We start from the raw sequence: 19,641 nt of genomic DNA on the forward strand, positions 1-19,641 counted from the left end.
TTTAATATTGCTTCGACAACCCAAATAATCTTTTTCTTTGCGGTCTTATAGTCTTTAAAATAACACATGGCAAACTGTAGTCAGGCTGTCATACGCCTTTCAGTCAAAGTGGCATCTGTCTAATCGCCACCAAGGCCTGATTAACATCATTACTCTGCCAGGTTACCCCATCTCTGTTCTCACACACTAGACTGACCAGTGGATTCTTATTCAGCTCCCTGACCGAGGCCCTTCAACCAGATGGCCAGCTCTGGAGTCCTGGTGAGTCGAATTTCCTCCATTCCACCGTGCTCCAGGGAGCACTTGGAGCTTATAAATGATTTATGAGCAAACCCTTGCCCTGTCTATGCCTGGTAACTATTTAATCACAGAGGACCTTGTGGCTTGGTTTTCGTCCTCACATCCACCCCGAATTTAAATTTTATTCGCAATAATAAAAGGACTCTAGTTATGTGTCATTTATAGATACCTTATAAGTCAAGGAAACAACTGTGACTTCTACTATTAATCAGCATATGTCTGCAGACATATGAGCTGTTAGTCATAACAATACTGAGTAGGACTGTAGCTGCAAGAGACTTGGCACAATCTAAAGGTTAATGTTTAAAGGCATCACTAACCAGATCCTGTATTTTAGCAACAATATAAACTTGAGAAGAACCATAAAAGACTTGGTGCACCTGCAAACATCATGACGTGCTGCAAGTTGGCTCCGATCTTGTTTTTACGGCCCAAGTTGAGCAGGAAAGACAAAGGGTAGATGTTTGCGGCTCTGCCCAGAAACACTGCCACCTACAGCGTGCAGCGGGTCAAGGAAAGAGAAGACTGAGAATACAACAAACAGGAAACTAAGGCGTTCTAGATATAGGTGACAAATCTTTTTTTCTCTGCTACTTTCTGGTCATTACAGTATATTAATGCAGGGTTCCTGATGTATTTTCTTTAGCAGAAGAACATGTAACAAACTGCAGCTACAACAGGAGGTAAAAATACCAGCAATTACTGTATTAAAAGAAACAGCCCACTTTGTCAGATGGACAGATTAAAAGGATACAAAGGCTCCAATAATGAACAAAGGGTTAAAAACATGTGACTGGAAGGAGAAGAGCGTGAGACCCATGTAGGAGAAGATGAAGTTCTCTGCCAGGAAGTTCAGGAGCTCAAACAACTAATGAGGAAGACAGTGGCATAGTGTCAATAACAAGATAAAAATATTACATTCATCTCACATTCATTCATTCATTCAAACATTCATCTCAGTATCATATGGAACGAGATATAAATGACTGTCCCCTGTACAAAAAACAATGGAGTAACTAGAACTAGAACAGAAATGTTCATCTTTTTGTGCCCATCCTCACATCTGACCTTTTTTTAGTTTGGTTTAGTTTTTTAACACATCAAGTTATATCTGAGATTAAATTGCACCTGTTTGGTTCTGTCCTGAGATTCAGGGGAGAGGTTGTTGTAGGTGTAGTGAGCCTGAGTGATCCCACAGAACAGCACCGCCACCACACCTGGAAGATGCCCAAAACAAAACACATTCATTCCCATCAGCATCAATCAGAACTCACTGAATTACGCTCAGTAAACGTAGTAAAGTAAACTCAGGCTCAGAGTTTAGAGTTTCAGAGTCTCAGAGATCTGATCCAATCACATGCCAGCATTTATGAACACGTACCCGTGAACCCGCAGGCCTCAGCCAACAGGAAGGTGCTCCAGGACATGAGGAAAAACAAAGCAGTCTCCAGCAAGGAGAAGTCCCTGAGCTTGGTGAACTTGGTCACGTGACAACACCTGATAGTCAAGGAGCAAAACAACAACATCCACACCTGCAGTCGTAGTGTGACAGCAGAACCACAGATGGAAATGAATGCAAGTGGAGTTCTTTTTTTATCAGTGTAAAGGTCTTGGGTTTTAAACTTTCCCTAACTGTAATAACAATGTGTGTAATGATCTAAAAGGATATGAGAGCAGTCACGACTCCAGTGGCTACTCCGAGAGCCAAGGATCCACTGAAGACACCCAAGAAGACGCCGAAAGATTTCAACATGGCCATGGCCTCAAAGCTGTGGCTGTTGTCACCTGCAGGCCGGTAAGCAACTATAGAACTGAAATCAAAAGGTTTATACAAAGAGGAAGTGAGACAGGTAGAATGTAGAACACAGAGTCACACATTGAAGCACAGATGGATTCACAAATCAAAGCAGACATGCAACAACCCAAATCCAAATCAGAGTTTTAGAGGAATTGAAACAGCCTTCAATAATCGGAACAAGGATGCAGCAGACATGAAATGGATTTGGGTATTGCATTAGTTAGAAAAGAGAGAACAGGATCTAACATGCTTCATGTCTCTATGAGGTTGATATCCAATACAAAGCAGTAATAGGAAGAACTAAATAACATTTTCATTGTCAAACTGAAAAGGATGCAAGGAAGGCTTTTTAAAAGGTTCTGCTGTCGGCTGGTGCAAGTACTGATAGGCATAATTAATGCTGAGATTATGGGTTCTACCGCTACAATCACAGCATCCACACAGGAAGCCCACCAACCCACCCACCCATTAGTGGGAGTTACTGTCTGGTTTTCTCCCTGCCATTCCTTTGTGCCACCATCATGACCTGGGAAGCGCAGAGCTCCAGCCCCTTCTCTAATCTGTTTCTCCAAGCGGAGGAGAACGCTGCACACATACGTACGAGCAGACGACGAATGCCACAGATGGATTAGGAAGGCAGGCGGTGAAATGACAGGGACTGATGTCAGTAAGATTAGGATCATACATGAGCAACACAAAACACAAAACCACATCACAGCTTTCAACACAAGTCACCGTTCACACTTTCCATGGAAGGATCCCTTTTTAACTTGTGTAAATTACATCACTTATGAGCGTAAGCTCCACATTCCCCATTTTACTTTTACTGAAGTCAAATCAGAGACAATACAAGCAGAGGTGCAGTCGTTCTAGTAGAAAATGCAGGAATAATATACTGGACATCAGTTCTTTAGTAATGACTAGATCCGCTTTCCCATTTCTTTAATAAAACATTGTTGCTGTGTTTAATACTAAAATAACGTGATTAATACTTACGAGGAGAGAACAATGGCCACAGCATCATTGAGGACGCTCTCCCCAAAGAGTAAAGCATAAAGGTCTACATCAACCTTCAATTCGTTGAATATCGCCAACACGGTCACTGAAAGACAAGGGGAACGAATCAAGAGCAAAGATCATGTCGTATTTAAGGTATGTATAATTTACATTGTTTGCGTATAATACGAATAATGAAACTAATGCGACATCATCTACCTGGGTCTGTTGCTGAAATGATGGCCCCAAAGAAAAGGCAGTCAGTAAAATAAAAATCTTCTCCCAGCTGGCCAACAAGTTTAATGAACGACACGCAGCCATACATGATCAACCTGTGAGAAACACCGAGACGTCCACGTATTAGTACATTAGTCAAATGGAAACTGCAGAGGTCAGGGTTAATGACTCACCCAATAATAAAGCAAGAAATGACTGTTCCCATGAAAGCGTAAGCCAGAATGGAGCCGATGTTTCTGAAAAAATGTCTCTAATCGCAACAAAGACAAGAAAACATGATTTTTTAAACACACAGTTTAATTTCCACAAATTATAAATTCTTATGAATAACGTACCCTTTTCAAACTGTAACCAGCGTGGAAGATTATAGGAGGCAGCAGAATGTTAAAAAACACTTCTGGGTCAAATGTCACCTGAAAAACAAAGGTCAGTTCAAATCAGTTCACAGTGTTTTATTAGGTATTAGGTTCCCACTTGTTGAAAGTGTTCAAATGGCACAGTACAGTTTAAAACCTCCTGATGCACCCTGCTACATACTGCAGTAAGACATTTATACAGACAGACTGTACAGCCAGGGCTAATCTGGATATATTCACTGAGTTTTGAAGTTTTTCATTCCAGAGTTAAGGTTAACTAATTAGACCCCAGAGTAATTCATCTCCTTGCCTTTCTCAGCATCTCGTCGTCCTGCACTTGGTGACCTTTGCCCTGGCTGACTTCACCCTTCAGAGTGTACTCGTAGAATCGGCCGCTGACGTTGACCAGCAGAGTAGCAGGGCTGGCATTCACAGCACAGCTCAGCATCACATCCGTCATGCTCTGGGGCACGTGGACACCAAACCGCAGAATCACCCCCACCAACAGACCTGGGAATCATGGAAGACAGAAGTTAAGCAAACCTTGTGCCGCGAAATTAGGCGAGTTTCTATTTAAAACATCTGCCTCTAATTATTAGGATGTTCCACATACGTTAGACACATTGGAGGCCTAAGAACAAATACTAATTGGGTTTCAGTTAAAACATAAATGAAGTGGCTTGCTTACATTCTTATTTTCTATTCTAATTTTTAATTGAACTTACTCCACATTATTTTAATTAATAATCTCTGCATTTTGAACCATTCCCTGGGGGGGTCTTGCTCAAGGACACACCTGGTGCCTTGAACCTGTGACCAGACCAGGCCAGGTTCCCAGACCAACCACTAACTGACAGATGACAAGGTTACACATTCTTGTACAGGTAAATAACATCCCTATAATAAATAACCTAAACGCCTTTCAGCTAACATCTGAGCTGACACGGCCACTAAACTAAAGAAAACGCTGTCGGACTGTTTGTGGTTAATGATTCCTAGCAAGCTAGCATCAAGCTAGGCTAAGCTAACCCCGCTGCATGGATGCGCCAGGGCTCTTACCATAAATCATGGCGAGTCCAGTTTCGTGCAGGAACCTGAATCGCTTGTGTTTGAACAGCCATATGGTCAGAATGGTGAGTGTTAGCAGCAGTATGAATATGAGCAGACTGGCGCTGTCCTGTCGGTGGCTCTGCTCAGCCATCATCTCAGTGGCCGCGTTGTCCATCGCGCTGCTACCGCCTCGGCTCCCGACGAGAAGAACCGTCACCAGACAAGGCAGCGACAGCAGCGATGTCGACGGTTTGACACCGGCAAAGCTTTCCCGTGTGAAGCCCATCGTAGCTTTCTGTGAGGCAGTTACATCAGTGGACGAGCTAGTGTCGCTTTCAACGGGAAATTACTGCTTAGAGCTGACGGACCATGACAGCGTCTTCTTTCAAAACACGAGCGCTTCCGGCTGTTTCAAAATAAAAGCCCTCGTATTAAAGTGTTAGTTGTTTTAAACTGAAAACAGGAACATAAATATTTTACAAGGTTGTGCAAGAGGTCTGGATCTGAAGCTGGCAAAAGTCACAGCAAGTCTGCTATTTTCTGGAAGTGTGCTTGAATCTAAAATAAATACTGCTTCTTCATGTTTGGTTGATTGAGGGAAAGAACAAACTGAAAACAAACGACCAACCGTTGATTAACGGTTTAGGAACATATGCATACTTGTCCTAAATATTTTTTTATGAAAGACAGTAATAAATTATTGTAGCAAGTCTACATTTCTGATGTTGTAGCGGACACTTGATGATTGTGTGTAGTGGCTTCAGGGACTGTTCAGTTCAGAGGTACAGGAAGTGCTTTCTACCCTTTTCTGTGCAAAAAACCTAAAAAACCCACAATAACTGATACTGAAAATCCCCATTCAATTCTCTAGAAATGAGATTCATGATGAGATGGACATGATATTGTACTTTTTAGTATTGTGTAATTTTCTTCATTATTTTTCTTTGAAAACCATTGTTTTGTGGTTGTGTTAAATGTTGAAGTTAAATTAACTAAAGAGACAAATAAGATGAGCTGATTCAACATCACGGGACACTGTCAACTGCTCTTATACAGATTTACTATATGTAATACAGTTTACCACTCTTAAATATTGTATATGTATTGTAATATTGTATTGTAATATATGTATATACTATACTTATATATACTACAATAATTCATTTATTTTAGCTTTGTATCGTTAAATACTGGCTGCAGATGCAGGATTAGCTTGTTAATCTTTATTTTTGAAACAGTTTCCTCTAACAGGAAACAAAAGCCACAAACTGCTTTGTGGCAGCAGATACAAAAAAATTATACCACATGACATTTTCCTTTCACACACAAAATGTACTTCAGTTCAGGGATGCTGACATGCTGCTTATGTGTTTGACCACGGAAATAGTTTTATTTCAAGTAAAAGTTTTTATTTATTTTATTTGACGGCTTTAAAAAATTCGTCAAACAATAGTGAGTCACGACTCTAAAGTAAATGAAGCTGCCTATCCCAATTGATTGACATTTAAAAGAGTCTGGAACTCCTACCTAACCTAACCTAACCTAACCTAAACTTAAACTGCTGAATCTTCATGACCTTTGACCCCACAGACATCAGTGCACAAGAGGTCATCATACTACACAGGAAAACTATGGTCAGGCACTTCCCCTGCTCCTACAGTTAATGACCCTGCACTTGTATGACTCTTTTCTCAACACTGCTGATGCGACTTATGCTGACACCAGGGACATCTTAAGGTTCAGTTCTACCTCTTGAGCCACTGCCGGCCCACATGTAGGCACACATCCTAAAGTAAATTTATCATATTTATTGTGTACAGAATTAGTTCTTTGTGACAAATTTGTCAAATTCAGGACGGCAGTGGGTGCACTGTTGCTTCACAGCGAGAAGGACCTGGGTTTGATTCCCGGGGTGGACCATGTGCCTTTCTGTGTGAATGGTGCTTTGTCTGTGTTTTGCCCTGTCCAGGCTGTGCCTTGCCTCTCTAGGACCCCCGCATGGGACTAAGCGGTAGAAAAACACCTTGTGTACGTTTGCTCCTAATTACTATAACTACACCTCAATTGATCAGGAACACTGAAAATATCATTCGTACTGTTAAGAATAAGTGAAGTAGGTGTGTAACTGACGCTCAGGAAAAGACAAACCCACACCACAAAACATGCGACGTGTCGATACTCTGACATAGAGGAAGCTCTGCTAGATGCTTTCCTGTATGAGAGTGCCATGATGGCAGCAACACTGTTTCTGCTTCTCTTTCTGACTGAACATGCGTTTACCAAAGAACCAGGTAAGCTAACAGCTGAAATCTTTAATACATAAACCGTTTAAAATAAAGATAAAAACATATTTTAACTTTGTGGTGAGTTTCTAAAGCGCTTTTGGCTGATACAGTAGATCAACCACAATGTTTCAATGTTTCCATTTGGCAAACATGCTGTAAAACATTTAGTTAATTTTTATTTAGCTAAGACATTAGTTATTAATCCAGAATAAACTTAAACTTTTAGTATGTACAATATCAGATTGAGTTTAACTATGTTTTATGTTTTTTAAATAGATTTTTTATGTTTTTAACATATTTTCCATGATTTTAAAAACATGAAAAATATAGCACACCTTCTTAGAAACATGTTTAGGGCATAATATTGTAAATATTTATATATGTATTATATGTATTCTTAAATAAAATAAACTTTTTAGTTCCTCAACTACGTATAAAATCCCCTAAAGGTCACTGTGCTTCTGTTTCCTCATTGTCAGTGTGTCTGTATGTGTGGGTGAAGCTAAACTGTAAGTTAAGCTTTTAGTTTAGCGCCATTATTTTCTGTTGTGTCTGACAGATGTGAGCTGTTTTGTGGATCATGTGAAACATATTAAATGTTTCTGGGGTGACCAGGGGATTCCTGATGTCAACTACACATTCTCCAGCCGGTTTGTAACCACTTGAGCCAAAAAACAAAGAAACAAACCTATACAATGTATAAAATTGAATCGTTGTAAACTCTAATAACTCTCTCTCTGTCTGTGAACACTAAAATGTCTGCTGTGGGTTAAATTTCCTTTTGTGTTGCAGATAAATACAACTAATAGAAATATGATATCTATTACCAAAACCTAGAAATAAATATTTATATATATTCAGTACAGCCATTAATGGTCAACTGGAGTTTAGCTTTTTGCTAATTCAACATTGTAAACTGAATGTTATGTTACCTATGTAATAACTCCCATTTTCCCATAGGTCCTGATTAATAATTAATCACTGCTATTTGTGTATAAATAATTAAACAGTGATTTTCTCACAGGTTCAGTAACAACAAAGAATTCATGAGCTGCGACACTTATTTGCCAGAAAACGGTAGGACAATCGGATGTAAACAGCCGTGTGACAATGCCTCGAGCCAGAGGTTCTCTACATTTTTCACCAAACTGGTTTACGGCAATCAGACTGTTGAGGCGAAACATGATCTGAGAAACAGAGGTATGTTTATTCATAAAGATACAGCATTACATTTAAGAAGTACATTTAAAAGCAACATTTTCTCTGACTGGTCTGTGTCTCCAGTCCTGTTACATCCACCAGTGAATCTGACTATACAGAAAGAATCAGACTCTAACGTGTGGTTGTACTGGAACCAGACTATGAGAGGTTGTGTGGAAAGTGAGGTTTGCTCAAGGATCAATGATAACAAGTGGGAGGTAGGCGTTAAAAACAATGTTTGCAATCCTCCCATCCTTCTTTCCTTTATTTGTGATGTTTTTTTTTCCATGTCTTCTTTTTAACAGACCTCCAAAATCAGCACAGGAATGCAGAGTTTCTGCATCAACTTACCCAACAGCAAATACCGATATGAGCTGAAGGTACGCAGCAAATTTGGAAGCAGCTGTGGAGAGTCGATATTCTGGAGCAATTGGAGCGAGCCCGTTGTCTGGGGGTCCAACAACAGCACAGGTAAAAACACTCGGACAAACGTGCTGCATTCTGATGGCAAGGAACAGAACCTGTAGCATGAGATCTTCCAGTATAGTCTCTCTGTAGCAGAATACAGTATCAATCACACTCAATGATGAGTAGAGCAGTAAAAGCCTTATTTACTGGTTTCCTTTTAAAATGGTGAACAAGGAAAGTTAATTAAAAGTTAATAAAGTTAATTAATTAAGTTAATAGATTATTCTAAATATACATTTGTTTCTGTAAGTGCTTAAAACAGTAAACGGAATAATGTCAAGGACTGTATAATCCAACTCTTCCTCTTCCTCGTATAGACACTAGTCAGGCCAGCTCAATGTCCGTTTTGACTCCAGTGCTGTATGTGGTGGGTGCTATCACGCTCATCATACTGGTCCTGATGTTGCTGCACTGTGAAAGGTGGGTTCAGATAAAGCCCCTCCACAAACCTCTTGGCTTTACTCTGTTGCTGTTGTTTGGGTATAAATGCCCTGTGCTTTCTCTGCCTCCATGCAGGCTCAGAGTCATCCTCATCCCTGTGGTGCCCAAGCCTTCCCTGATCGACCAGGACATGGAGGTTAGTCGAACTCTGTTCTGTGTCGCCTGCCTGAAGTTTCCAGCCACATGTCACCACGACACCTAAACTTGGTTTTTATTTCCAACAGAACTGGCTTCAGTCCTCCAAAGGCCTGAATTCCGAGAGCTTCAAGGCGAACTACAACGAGCGCGCCTGTACCGTCCGCGAGTACTGCCAAGTCACGCAGTTCGACAGCGAGAGCTCCGACGGCTCCGCCTGCTCCGTCACCACGTTCCAAACCGACTGCTCCGTCTCCATCCCAGCCAACAAACCAGAGGACCTGTCTCCCCCCAGCTCCTCGTCCACCTCCACAGTCACCGTGTAATGTAAGCAGGACCTGATTGTGGTTGATTAGGAGGCAACTCATCATTAGGGTTTGCAAAATCTTTATTTACTGACGTCCACGCCTCTCGCGTGACTGCATGGAACAAAATGAATGTAATGACGTCTGAGTGGTTCCTGGATCCTTTTTAACATAATGTGCTTCAAGTGTTCAAATCATTCTGTTCGTTCCATTCATTCCATTGTAGTTTTCATTTTATCCATAGCTATTTCACTACAGGTTTTTAAACATCTATTTTCTATAATCTCTCAATGAATGTAAAAGTATGAAACAGTGAAATCACTGACATGTATTTCATATTCAGTATTATGTAATTAAACGTAACCATATGTATGAATCATAAAATGTCTTTGCAGGGCAGTTCATTGGAAATGAGCTCTGATCTTAATGTGCTGATGTGGTCAGAGATTAAATGCCAAGTCAAATGTCAGCCACACGTGTGGCAAATGGCCTTGTTGGATCATCTCTGTTCTATTTTTTACTCATTTCAATTGGTATTCATCAAACATTAACAAATAAGTTGGTGAACTGAACATGAGGCTAAGCTGTAGTTTACTTCATGAGCTGATCTATTGTAAATGTGTATTTCTATATCTGCAGTGATGCCTTTCGTTCATCTTTTCCTACCTGTAGATAAAGATGGTTGATGCATGTGCCAATATAAAAACTCATTTTTTTGAAAATCTCTCATTATGCTTTTTGTCTTTACTTCCTTTGTTTAATAGATGATTTGCCTAAATCTATCATTTGTTCTTATTGCTAAAACAATAACAACCAGTGTGCTCTCCAACTCGCACGCACGTCACTAACAAGTAAAGACAATTTAAAGCAACAACTTAGTCTTATTATATTACTTGGCTACAACAATATCACTTCCTCTGACAGGACTCCTCAAACTCTAGATTAAAGCAGCAGATTTGGACAGTGAGATAAAAAACAAGCTTCTGCTCGTTATTTAGATTAAGGAGAAAGTGTTCATGCAAATTAAAAGATTAGTTATCTTACACCAATCTTTTTCTTTCACACTATAATCAAACTTTGTGATCGCAAAGAACATCAGAGAAAGAATAATTTTGTATATTAAAAATGTCAACCTCAAGTAAAAATGAATTAAATAGTGTTCTATTAAATATATACTGTTCTGTATCTGTCGCTAAGGACAGTTCTTATTTAAGGGTCTCAGCACAGAGAATGTTAAATGTTGTACGGGCAGTAAATGCCCTTACTGCAAACTTGCAGATTTATATTACTGTTCTATATAAAGAGAATGGGTTCTTTAGATGCAGATGTTGGGTTCTTAGTGTTAATTCTCAGTAGTATTTTTCTGCATTAAGGAGCATGTGACCAGCATGCCTGGTCTGCCTGTGTCCTAGAAGCAAAGGCCATTCGTTTCATTATAAAATGCTGTTGTTGTTTTCTTCAATGTCTTTTGAGATTCCTATAATAAGTGAAACTGGAGAACAGCTAAATGTTTCGCTTTGATCCTGTGGTCCAGCACAGGTAGAGAAGAAAGTCATCACTGCCCTCTAACGGTGAGCAGAACAATCTGCAGCATTAACCGACTGGTTTTCATAAGCAGAAGCCTTTACAAATAAGTAAGTGCCAGGGGGAGTAATAATTCATTATAGATTAAATGTGTGTTTGTTGCATAGGTGGACGATTATAAATCAACCTACTCAATTCCCTCAGTCATCTGTTGACCCAATGAGCCTGTTCTTCACAGACGTGAAGAGAAGCCTGACTGGAAATTGGTCTCTAGCCACATGAACACAAGTTTCAACTTTAGAAACAGAGATCTTTCATACGCAACACAAACAACCTATTTCTTTGTCTCAAAGACACTACAAGCAAATCCAACAGAATGGAAAAACGTTCAACTAGCTAAACTTATTAGTGAGAATTACAATTGAATAACTTGCCCCCTCATATTTTGTTTGTTTTTCATATCAATTTGGACAATTTCCAAATGCTAAAAAGTTTTGACCAAAACTCTGTGATAATATTATGACAGAATTAAAAGAAAGAATTAAAAGGGTGATTTTCATTCACTATTAATCACACCCGGTTTTATGGTAATTTTATAAAAAAGCACATATAGTACTTTTTCTATATTCATAATAAAGCTTGACTGTGTTCTTTGAGGTTATTATTGTTATTAAGACAAACAAAATGTGATGATCTCATAACCTTCAGAACTAGGTGGGTTTCGTATTATTTAGCGTTAGCTACCTGTCCGTCTTGTCAACAGGTCTGCCCTATGGCTGGTGTCGCTGTCCGAACGGACCGCAGGGGAGCGACGCCCGCTGTGCCGGTCCAGTTACCGCCTCGTCCATTAGAGGGAGCGCACAGTGTCCCGCACAGAACGGAACTGAGTCAACGCATTTTTCAGATTCAAGAAGGGCAGGGCGGCTGGCCCCGCAAGAACACGCACCGACGGCTACAAGTCAGCTACTTCCCTAGCTGAAGCGATCAGCTAACGCACCCGATCGATGTCTTCAGATGAGATTTAAGGTTTTACTTTGCATCTAGTTGTTTGACACTAAGCCGCCGACGGTCGTCCCAAAAATCAGAACCCGTCAAAATGTCAGAGCCTGCGGTGGCCGACACTCGCCGGTTGAATTCCAAGCCCCAGGACCTGACGGATGCTTACGGTCCCCCCAGCAATTTTCTGGAAATAGACGTTTATGACCCACAAATCGTTGGAGTTGGTCGGAACCGTTACACAACTTACGAAGTTCGCATGAAGGTAAGTGGCGGTACCGCAGACCCAAACCGCTTGTTTAGCCTTCAGACGCCGAGCGAACTGGTAATTACGCTGCTGATGCTAGCGTTAGCGTGTTTAGCCGCCGCGCTTCATGTCAACGCAGGGACCGGGCCGTGACGTTGGCGCTCAGCGTCAGGAATGGCTCTAAATTAGGCCCTAGTAAAAATCGAGGCCCGGGGTCTGTCAGCGGCCTACCCTGTGGATTTGAGGTTGCTTGTGAAGTTAGCGGGAGTGGCATGTGGAGGTTCCGTGAACATACTCACAAATCCCAGCTTCATGCAGTGAAAACGGATTCAGAATATTTAATCCGCAGCATTGTAGTGAGGTAAACGTTGATTAAACTACGTCCAAACTACCCATAACTGTCCTGTAGCTAGCTAGGCTAGCTGATTAGCCATACAACGACACGAATAAATGCTGCGAGCAGAAAAATGCAGACACTCAAAGCAAGTCTACAGACGGACTAATGTGATATTTATTTGGCTGTTTAACGCTAACGGTATCTTTAAAACTCTGGGTTTAGTTCTTCGGTAATGTTTAATCGTCTTTAGCTAAGACACCGTGGCTCCCAATGTTAGCTTTACGACTACATCAAGTAGATTATGTTATTATTATCTGCGCCGTGGTGGAAGTGAGATGCTGCTGAGCAGCGGTGGGGTTTGTGCTGGACACGGTCCTTCTCGACACATACTATGGACGAGGATGACACCGTCAGCGGTTGTAGTAACGTTGGTAGTGGTCAGACTTGTGAAAACCAGAAAATCACTGACTAAGCTCATCTGGATTCGTTTTCAGGAAACTGATGCTTCAACTGTAGTTGCGCAATTATCAGACTTAGGTTGACTGCAGCTCTTCCAAGGAAAATGTTTCCGAACTCTCATGTTCTCAGTATTTGTGGTTATTTTCCCAATTGATAAACAGAGCCACTGGTGGGAAGGTTTTGCAAAAGGATCCAGCTTTGTGTAGTAAAATCACTAAGGGAATAAATGAAGCGTGAGCGACTGTAGATGAATGTCAATTACACACTTTTAGAGCACAGTTGACTGACAAGATTCCTGTTCATCTGGGTGAAGTTGAGTCATTGCAACTGTGTCATTAAAAAAATTAGAAAAAGAAATCTGGTAGCGCACAGTGCATCACGCATACAAAAAGCAAGGTTTCCTAATCTACGACACCAATTACAGAAACCAGGAGTCCAGTTTGGAAGAGTGCGAGTGCAGAACAAAATTCAATGAATGCTCAAAGCTCAACGATGGATATAGAGATGGGTCCAATAAGTTGTGCTTTGTTTCTGCCCAAGGTCCAGCTGGGGTTAAACAAGTGTTTGTCCAGTTCAACTGTCAGCTGTCACAGCAGTTTAGTCTCACTGTATAGGTACATGTGTGAACCATGCTTCTAGAGTAAAATACAGTTGATAAAGTGACTGAGAGAATAATTGAGGTCAGTCTGCACTGTGAATGAAGGGGTTGTTGTGTTGTTCTTTTTATAGACCAACCTTCCCATTTTCAAACTGAAGGATTCGTGTGTGAGAAGACGATACAGTGACTTTGAGTGGTTAAAGAATGAGCTGGAAAGAGACAGTAAGGTGAGTAAGCAGTAACAGCATTTAGGCTAATTTCAGGTGCAAACTCATAATTATATGATGAGTGTTACTATTGTTTTCATAACCTTGCCATAGGCTATGTATCATGAGGGCTTCAGTGGGATCTTGTTTACTGTTATTATAATGATTTGAACCTATTCTGTGGTGATTATCAACTGATGATGATGGTGATGCTGCGCTGTCATGAACTACAGTTCACATTTTGATTCAGATTTTGTTGGACATTTGCACAGTTGATTTTTTTTATGTATTAAATTTGTAGATTAGGATGCATATTTTTATATTAACTATTAACTTATTTGTGTTGACCCCCGGACGCCTTTAGATTGTAGTACCACCTCTACCGGGCAAAGCCCTGAAGAGACAGCTGCCGTTCCGCGGAGATGAGGGTCTTTTTGAGGAGTCTTTCCTTGAGGAGAGGAGAGCGGGCTTGGAGCAGTTTATCAACAGGTCAGACATTGAACAGCATTGAGTTAAAATATACGCCTTGGGATGGTAAATCCAGGAAAGCTCATATGAGAGCTCTTGTTTATTTTCTTGCCACACATAATAATAATAATACTGAATGTGTATACATGCAGCGTGAGCAAGACTGAAAATGTCTAGCTCTACACAAGGCTTACCCTAATCTGTGTCTGGAAAAGCAGCACCATGCCAACTAGCTAATCCCCAATTGCTTTTCACCTACCTCCATGGAAAAAAACTCTAAAATCAGCCACTGAGTGAATTTTATCTGTATGCATGTTTGTTTGTGTTCATGTTTCTGCAGAATTGCAGGTCACCCCTTGGCCCAGAATGAGCGCTGTCTTCACATGTTTCTGCAAGAGGAAAGCATCGACCGCAACTACATTCCCGGAAAAGTACGACACTAGGGCCTAATGAGGGCGATGGGCAAGTGGGGGTTAAACTCTGCAGGGTAGAATGGACTGACTTGCCTTTTTGTCTCTCAGAACGTCTCTTATCTGCCTCTCTCTTTGTCACTTTGTGTACATCAATGTAAAGTCACCAGCTACGGAGTTTAGAGTGTGTTCTTCTGCTATACATCAGGACAGTCAGAAATTGTCCCCGACAGCTCTGGGACTCAATTTCCTTGTTGCTACAATATGGAAAACACTCCTCGGAAGTTGTGATTGTATTATGAAGATTTGGGTCTTAATCACAATTTTCCAGAGCAACACTAATGTACAATACATTCAGTCATGACTGTAATATAATGTGAATAAAGTAGAATAATGTCTAAAAGTGTGTTGGCACTAATGTGTAATATAGGGATGCATTCTGACTATAAATCTGAGTTCTGATCCTGTTCTGTTCTCTGTTTTTATTGTTTATAGGTATGAATGAAGTAAGTTTGCTTCAATTTATCTTGTCTTTAAGAGCTTTCTGGAAATTCAAGGTGGTTGCATGGGCACTGTAAAGACCAAAGGCAATAGTTCACAAATACCTGTGTAAAATGATGGCACTGTCAGATAAATCAGAGGAGATCTGATTATTTAACTGATTCCACACATAGTCCATGGTTGTTAGACAAAGCAACCAGTAGTTCCTCAAGTGGTGTGTTGCAAAAAGGCCATTCTGCAAGCTAGTTCTACATGACTTCTTTAGGATGTAGTGGAAACATAACACGTTTTTTTCATTTAAATTATTTTTTTTCAGACTGGCTTGCAAAAGTGATTTAAGTTTACTAGTCTCAAGCCAGTGGAAAATCAGATCATCACTACAGTTTTCAGTTCTGTGAACTATTGTTTAATAAGTTCTGTACATCACCCATGATTCATTGATTTTCAAACTAATTTTGATATGTCGTCGTCGTCATCTGCACTAACCATTGGCTGCATGGCAAACTGGCTGCATGGCAAACGTGAACGCTTCTGTAGCACTTTACAAGCCGTTGTGTTGTCTAGTCTGGAGAGTCAGACCTTTAACTTGAAAGATTTGCATTATTCAAACCTAAATCTGGACCATGATGTTAGTATTGCTTTGATGCTCAAGCGAACTGCATTTGAGTCCAATAATGCAACAGCTCCACTTTAAGTGTTGATGTCGAATGAACTCTTGACTGAGTTATAATGGTATATAACATGATAAAAAAACATGAAACTGGGAAAACAAACTGGAGTGCATGATGCCTCTGGGTAAACAGTCTAACACATGCATGCAGCCCTGTGTAATGTCTCACTTTATACGACAAAAGCCTACTTTAGGTCTGTCTGCCTGGTTATACAGGAGTCCAGGATGCAAACCTATTAGTAGTTTTTTCTATAAATCAAAGACTGTTAAAAAAAATCTGTCTCCTTATTCGAAATGAGTGAATAACTAAACAAAACACAACTGCAACTCAGTTCAGCGTTTTTGACATAATTTTATTTGTAATCTGCATCAGAAACAGGCATCTAGCATATATTGCATATTAATTCTCATTCACTGTCTGTGTTTTTCTGTTTTTTCAAGAGAAAACCGTCTGCTGCACCTGCCTCTTGTACATTTATTTCGACGTCACGTCATAACGCTGGTGGAAATGTCAGAGCAGTATCAACGCTGTAGGAAAAACGCAACTATTGCTCCTGGTCGAAACAAAGATATCAAATGTACAAATTATTTGATGTTGTGTCTTCATTCGGTCATTCCGCATACTATATGTATATTACTTTGATTCAGGGTAGAAGAAAACCTGTCTTTATAAAACTTTTATGTACACTTTTCATTTAATCATAGCTAGATGTTTTGTTTACTGTGATCATATTTTCCAAATGTCATTTTAATTCATTGGTCAGATTGAAAAGATGGGCAATTTCCTGATTTGATTAGGTTTTTAATTTTCTGATGATTGATTTTTATGATAACTTTCCAAAGGCGAGCAACATGTAGCAACACGACAAAGATGGTGTCAGTGCATTATCGACATAAGTTTTGTTCTTCTTGGAAATTTAAGTTACGTCATCGTGCCTACACTTTGCCTGTGTGTTGTCAAACCAGCTATTGGGAATGTTCAGTTAAAGAAATAACCATGTCTAAGCACTGTGACAAGAGGTTCATTATATAAACAAGTTTCATTGTTTAAAGACATAAACAGCATCTGGTTTACTGATCTGGAATAAGGATTAGCCTGTGCTTATTTTCAGCTGTCTCATTCTTTCTATCAGTATTATTGTGACGTGTATTAATACAGTTCCACTATGGGCCATGATGAACTCTCTTGTTAATTCTGTCCACCAATTAAATTTCCTGCTGCCTGCCGTGTCACGTCTGCGCGTCTCTTTTCAGGTTGCTGAGGCGAAACACAAGCAAAATCACTAAAACTCAACTTCCAGTGTGTGATTAGTGCGTCACACTGAGACGCACTGATGCGGATCAGAGAGTCATGGGAGCTGGATGAATGGCTGCAGCTTGGCAGATGACCTAATTAGACAATGAAATATAAAAGGACCATGAAAAGATCAATTGATGTTATAGCTTGTGTATGAACTTTTTAATCCAATAATAAAATATAACTCCCTTTCCAAAGCATTTACAGAATAAAAATGAAATGGGAAAACTGGAAAATGCTGCACTGTGGCTGCTCACTGCTCCCCCAGGAGGTGGGCAAAATGCAGATACAAATCAAAGTTTAAGTTATTCATTACTATGACACTATTTTCACCACATACTGCAATGGCCTGGCACAGTAGCTCACTACTGTAGGTCAGGGGTCGGCAACCTTATGATCCTGTTGTGGCTCTTTTGATAACTGCATCTGGACTGCATTTCTTTACACGATGAGTAACAGATAATCCCGCTGACGTTACAAAAATCAGTGTTGAAAGTAATGATTAAAATATAGAACATTTTCATGCATTTTAATGCATCCATTTATTTTCTACGGCTCCTGTTCAGGGTGCAGGTGATCTGCTCATCCTGGCGGTCCGTCGGGTACAGAAGGGTCCAAAACCAAAACTCTAATTTCATCTTTTGTCCTAAAAACATGTCGCTATTATGGCCCTCTCTTGCCCCCCAAAAGAGGTCCCGACCCCTGCTGTAGGTAGAGCTGTGAAGCAGAAGGTCCCTGGTTTGATCGCCGCATCAGCCACCAGATGTGTCCTCGAACAAGACACTTTATGCAAACAGATAAATCAGGTCAATAAAGTTTAAATAATTATTTTATTTTATTTTATTTTATTTTATTTTATTTTATTTTATTTTATTTTATTTTATTTTATTTTATTTTATTTTATTTTATTTTATTTTATTTTATTTATTTCAGTGTTTTGTTTTGTTTTGTTTCCTCTAATCTTTCTTCTTCTTGTTCGCCTTCAGGAAATACAGGGATTAACAGGGAAAGAGACTTCTGGGCACAGGTGGATTAAAGTTGTCCCAGAATAGTGATCTTGTGATTTAAACCTTGATCTGCTGCAGATTCAGATCAGATGTGACAATGATGTGACAAAAGATAAATAAATATTATTATTAGTATTACTATTATTATGAAATAAAAAGCAAATGGACTCAGTAAGAGTCATACTGGGTGCAAGCAGTTCAATGAACCTTGCCGGAGGTTCACTGCAAAAAAATGAGGTAAAAAAGTTTGTACAATGACTCTGACCTTCCTACCCAGTGAGGACTGTGACCTACAAAACCAGTAGGCTTTGATGTGCTGGCCCTGTCCAGAAAAATGAAAGTGGCCAGACAGGATGGGCACAGTTAGCCAAGAGAGATTAGCTGCTGTTTTGTTAAGGGTTCTAACATTGGAGCCCAGTGTGCAGCCATGACGCTTGCTGTGTTTTCAGAGCCACCTAGTTGGGTCTGAGTGATAAAGCAGAAGCAAATTGAAAGAGCAACTCAGAGCAGCGTGACTGGACAAGGACAAAACGTGGGACGAGTGGCTGTATAGTAAGGTCTGCCGAGAGTGATGAGTGAAAAGAGAAAATACATACATTTCATTTAAAGTTCTTGGAATATTGTCCAAGTCAAAAGCGGTAATGTATCACGACTTTCCCTGGAGCTTGAACACTAAAAACAAAATAAATGCAGTCAGTGTGATCATTCATTTACTTTGTTAGAAGAGCAGTAGGTATATTATAACATTTTCACCTGAATTTTGTTGACACTGACTGTTTTTATTCATCTCTGATACCATCGGCTGTTGCACCAGGTTAATTTTGTGACCAGCTTTTTACTTACTAAAAAAGCACCACAATTTATGGTAAAGCACCTGCAGCTGTGGTCGCATTCGAAACAGCGTACAACACTACATGCATATTTAAAAACTTTTAAAGGCATAGAGCAAAATAAAAAAACAATATGATATTTGCCCATTTGACCTGTCCGTACGTTCCTCAGGGAACTAAGTGTTCCTCAAGAGAACAAAGCGACTATGTTCGGGCATAATGTTCCATAACCTGGAAAACATGCATGTGTTGTTTTTAGTTCTGCTTGAAGAATCATAAGTTGTCCATCAAGTGTACGTCATGGACTGTCAAGATCCTCTCCACATTTACAAAGGAGTAAAAAAGCAAAGTTAGACCTATGCGTGCTTGAGCATAATGTGTAGACAAAGACTTCCATGACGTTCCAGTGAAGTGTCTGGAAACTGAGTCATACTAACTTTCTTCTAAAGTTCCAGCCTCACTTGGTTTTATTGAACAAATCAAACAAATAGTCAGTGAATCAAAATGTATTTGTCACTGT

The 19,641-nt window shown here is 40.0% G+C and overlaps 3 protein-coding genes and 1 long non-coding RNA gene across 11 annotated transcripts in view; 3 read left to right on the forward strand and 1 right to left on the reverse strand.

Moving 5' to 3' along the window:
- Positions 1-1,828, forward strand: part of LOC129605122 (uncharacterized) — a 2,237-nt gene extending 409 nt beyond the window's left edge. Inside the window, exons 2-5 of one of the 3 annotated variants that reach the window (XR_008696661.1) lie at positions 162-261; positions 638-868; positions 947-983; positions 1,696-1,828. This is a non-coding gene — a long non-coding RNA (uncharacterized LOC129605122). Of the gene's footprint in view, positions 1-161; positions 869-946; positions 984-1,695 lie in introns of all 3 variants that reach the window. The other 2 variants (XR_008696659.1, XR_008696660.1) reach the window with 2 other exon arrangements.
- Positions 1-5,244, reverse strand: part of LOC114869400 (sodium/hydrogen exchanger 6-like) — an 8,764-nt gene extending 3,520 nt beyond the window's left edge. Inside the window, exons 1-12 of one of the 2 annotated variants that reach the window (XM_029173623.3) lie at positions 4,747-5,244; positions 3,998-4,197; positions 3,667-3,744; positions 3,505-3,581; positions 3,314-3,426; positions 3,095-3,200; positions 2,564-2,683; positions 1,970-2,111; positions 1,682-1,787; positions 1,429-1,517; positions 1,055-1,168; positions 681-792 (exon numbers count right to left, since the gene is read on the reverse strand). In XM_029173623.3, coding sequence (XP_029029456.1) covers positions 681-792; positions 1,055-1,168; positions 1,429-1,517; positions 1,682-1,787; positions 1,970-2,111; positions 2,564-2,683; positions 3,095-3,200; positions 3,314-3,426; positions 3,505-3,581; positions 3,667-3,744; positions 3,998-4,197; positions 4,747-5,023 — 1,534 coding nt within the window. In that variant the 5' untranslated portion in view covers positions 5,024-5,244. The remainder of the gene's footprint in view (positions 1-680; positions 793-1,054; positions 1,169-1,428; positions 1,518-1,681; positions 1,788-1,969; positions 2,112-2,563; positions 2,684-3,094; positions 3,201-3,313; positions 3,427-3,504; positions 3,582-3,666; positions 3,745-3,997; positions 4,198-4,746) is intronic. The other variant, XM_029173624.3, reaches the window with a different exon arrangement.
- On the forward strand, positions 4,249-10,300 carry LOC114869401 (cytokine receptor common subunit gamma-like). 3 transcript variants are annotated; one of them, XM_029173627.3, is made up of 8 exons: positions 4,250-4,571; positions 7,582-7,672; positions 8,047-8,222; positions 8,307-8,440; positions 8,528-8,693; positions 9,008-9,110; positions 9,207-9,267; positions 9,356-10,300. In XM_029173627.3, the coding sequence occupies exons 3-8, from the start codon at positions 8,069-8,071 to the stop codon at positions 9,590-9,592; spliced, it is 855 nt and encodes a 284-aa protein (XP_029029460.1). In that variant the 5' UTR covers positions 4,250-4,571; positions 7,582-7,672; positions 8,047-8,068; the 3' UTR covers positions 9,593-10,300. The 3 variants fall into 3 exon arrangements, with proteins under 3 accessions (XP_029029461.1, XP_029029460.1, XP_029029459.1); XM_029173626.3 differs by lacking the exon at positions 4,250-4,571 and adding an exon at positions 6,806-7,028; XM_029173628.3 differs by lacking the exon at positions 7,582-7,672 and having other exon boundaries at positions 4,249-4,571.
- Positions 10,301-11,856: 1,556 nt separating this feature from the next.
- On the forward strand, positions 11,857-17,217 carry snx12 (sorting nexin 12). Of its 3 annotated transcripts, XM_029174143.3 has the most exons (6): positions 11,859-12,356; positions 13,864-13,959; positions 14,303-14,427; positions 14,747-14,837; positions 15,312-15,322; positions 16,429-17,217. In XM_029174143.3, exons 1-5 carry the CDS (start codon positions 12,192-12,194, stop codon positions 15,315-15,317), a joined length of 483 nt encoding a protein of 160 aa, XP_029029976.1. In that variant the 5' UTR covers positions 11,859-12,191; the 3' UTR covers positions 15,318-15,322; positions 16,429-17,217. The 3 variants fall into 3 exon arrangements, with proteins under 3 accessions (XP_055370687.1, XP_029029976.1, XP_029029975.1); XM_055514712.1 differs by lacking the exon at positions 15,312-15,322 and having other exon boundaries at positions 11,857-12,356; XM_029174142.3 differs by lacking the exons at positions 15,312-15,322; positions 16,429-17,217 and having other exon boundaries at positions 11,860-12,356; positions 14,747-15,283.
- The last annotated feature ends 2,424 nt before the right edge of the window (positions 17,218-19,641 follow it).

This window comes from Betta splendens, chromosome 14 (assembly GCF_900634795.4).
Source record: "Betta splendens chromosome 14, fBetSpl5.4, whole genome shotgun sequence".
NCBI classification, from domain to species: domain Eukaryota; kingdom Metazoa; phylum Chordata; class Actinopteri; order Anabantiformes; family Osphronemidae; genus Betta; species Betta splendens.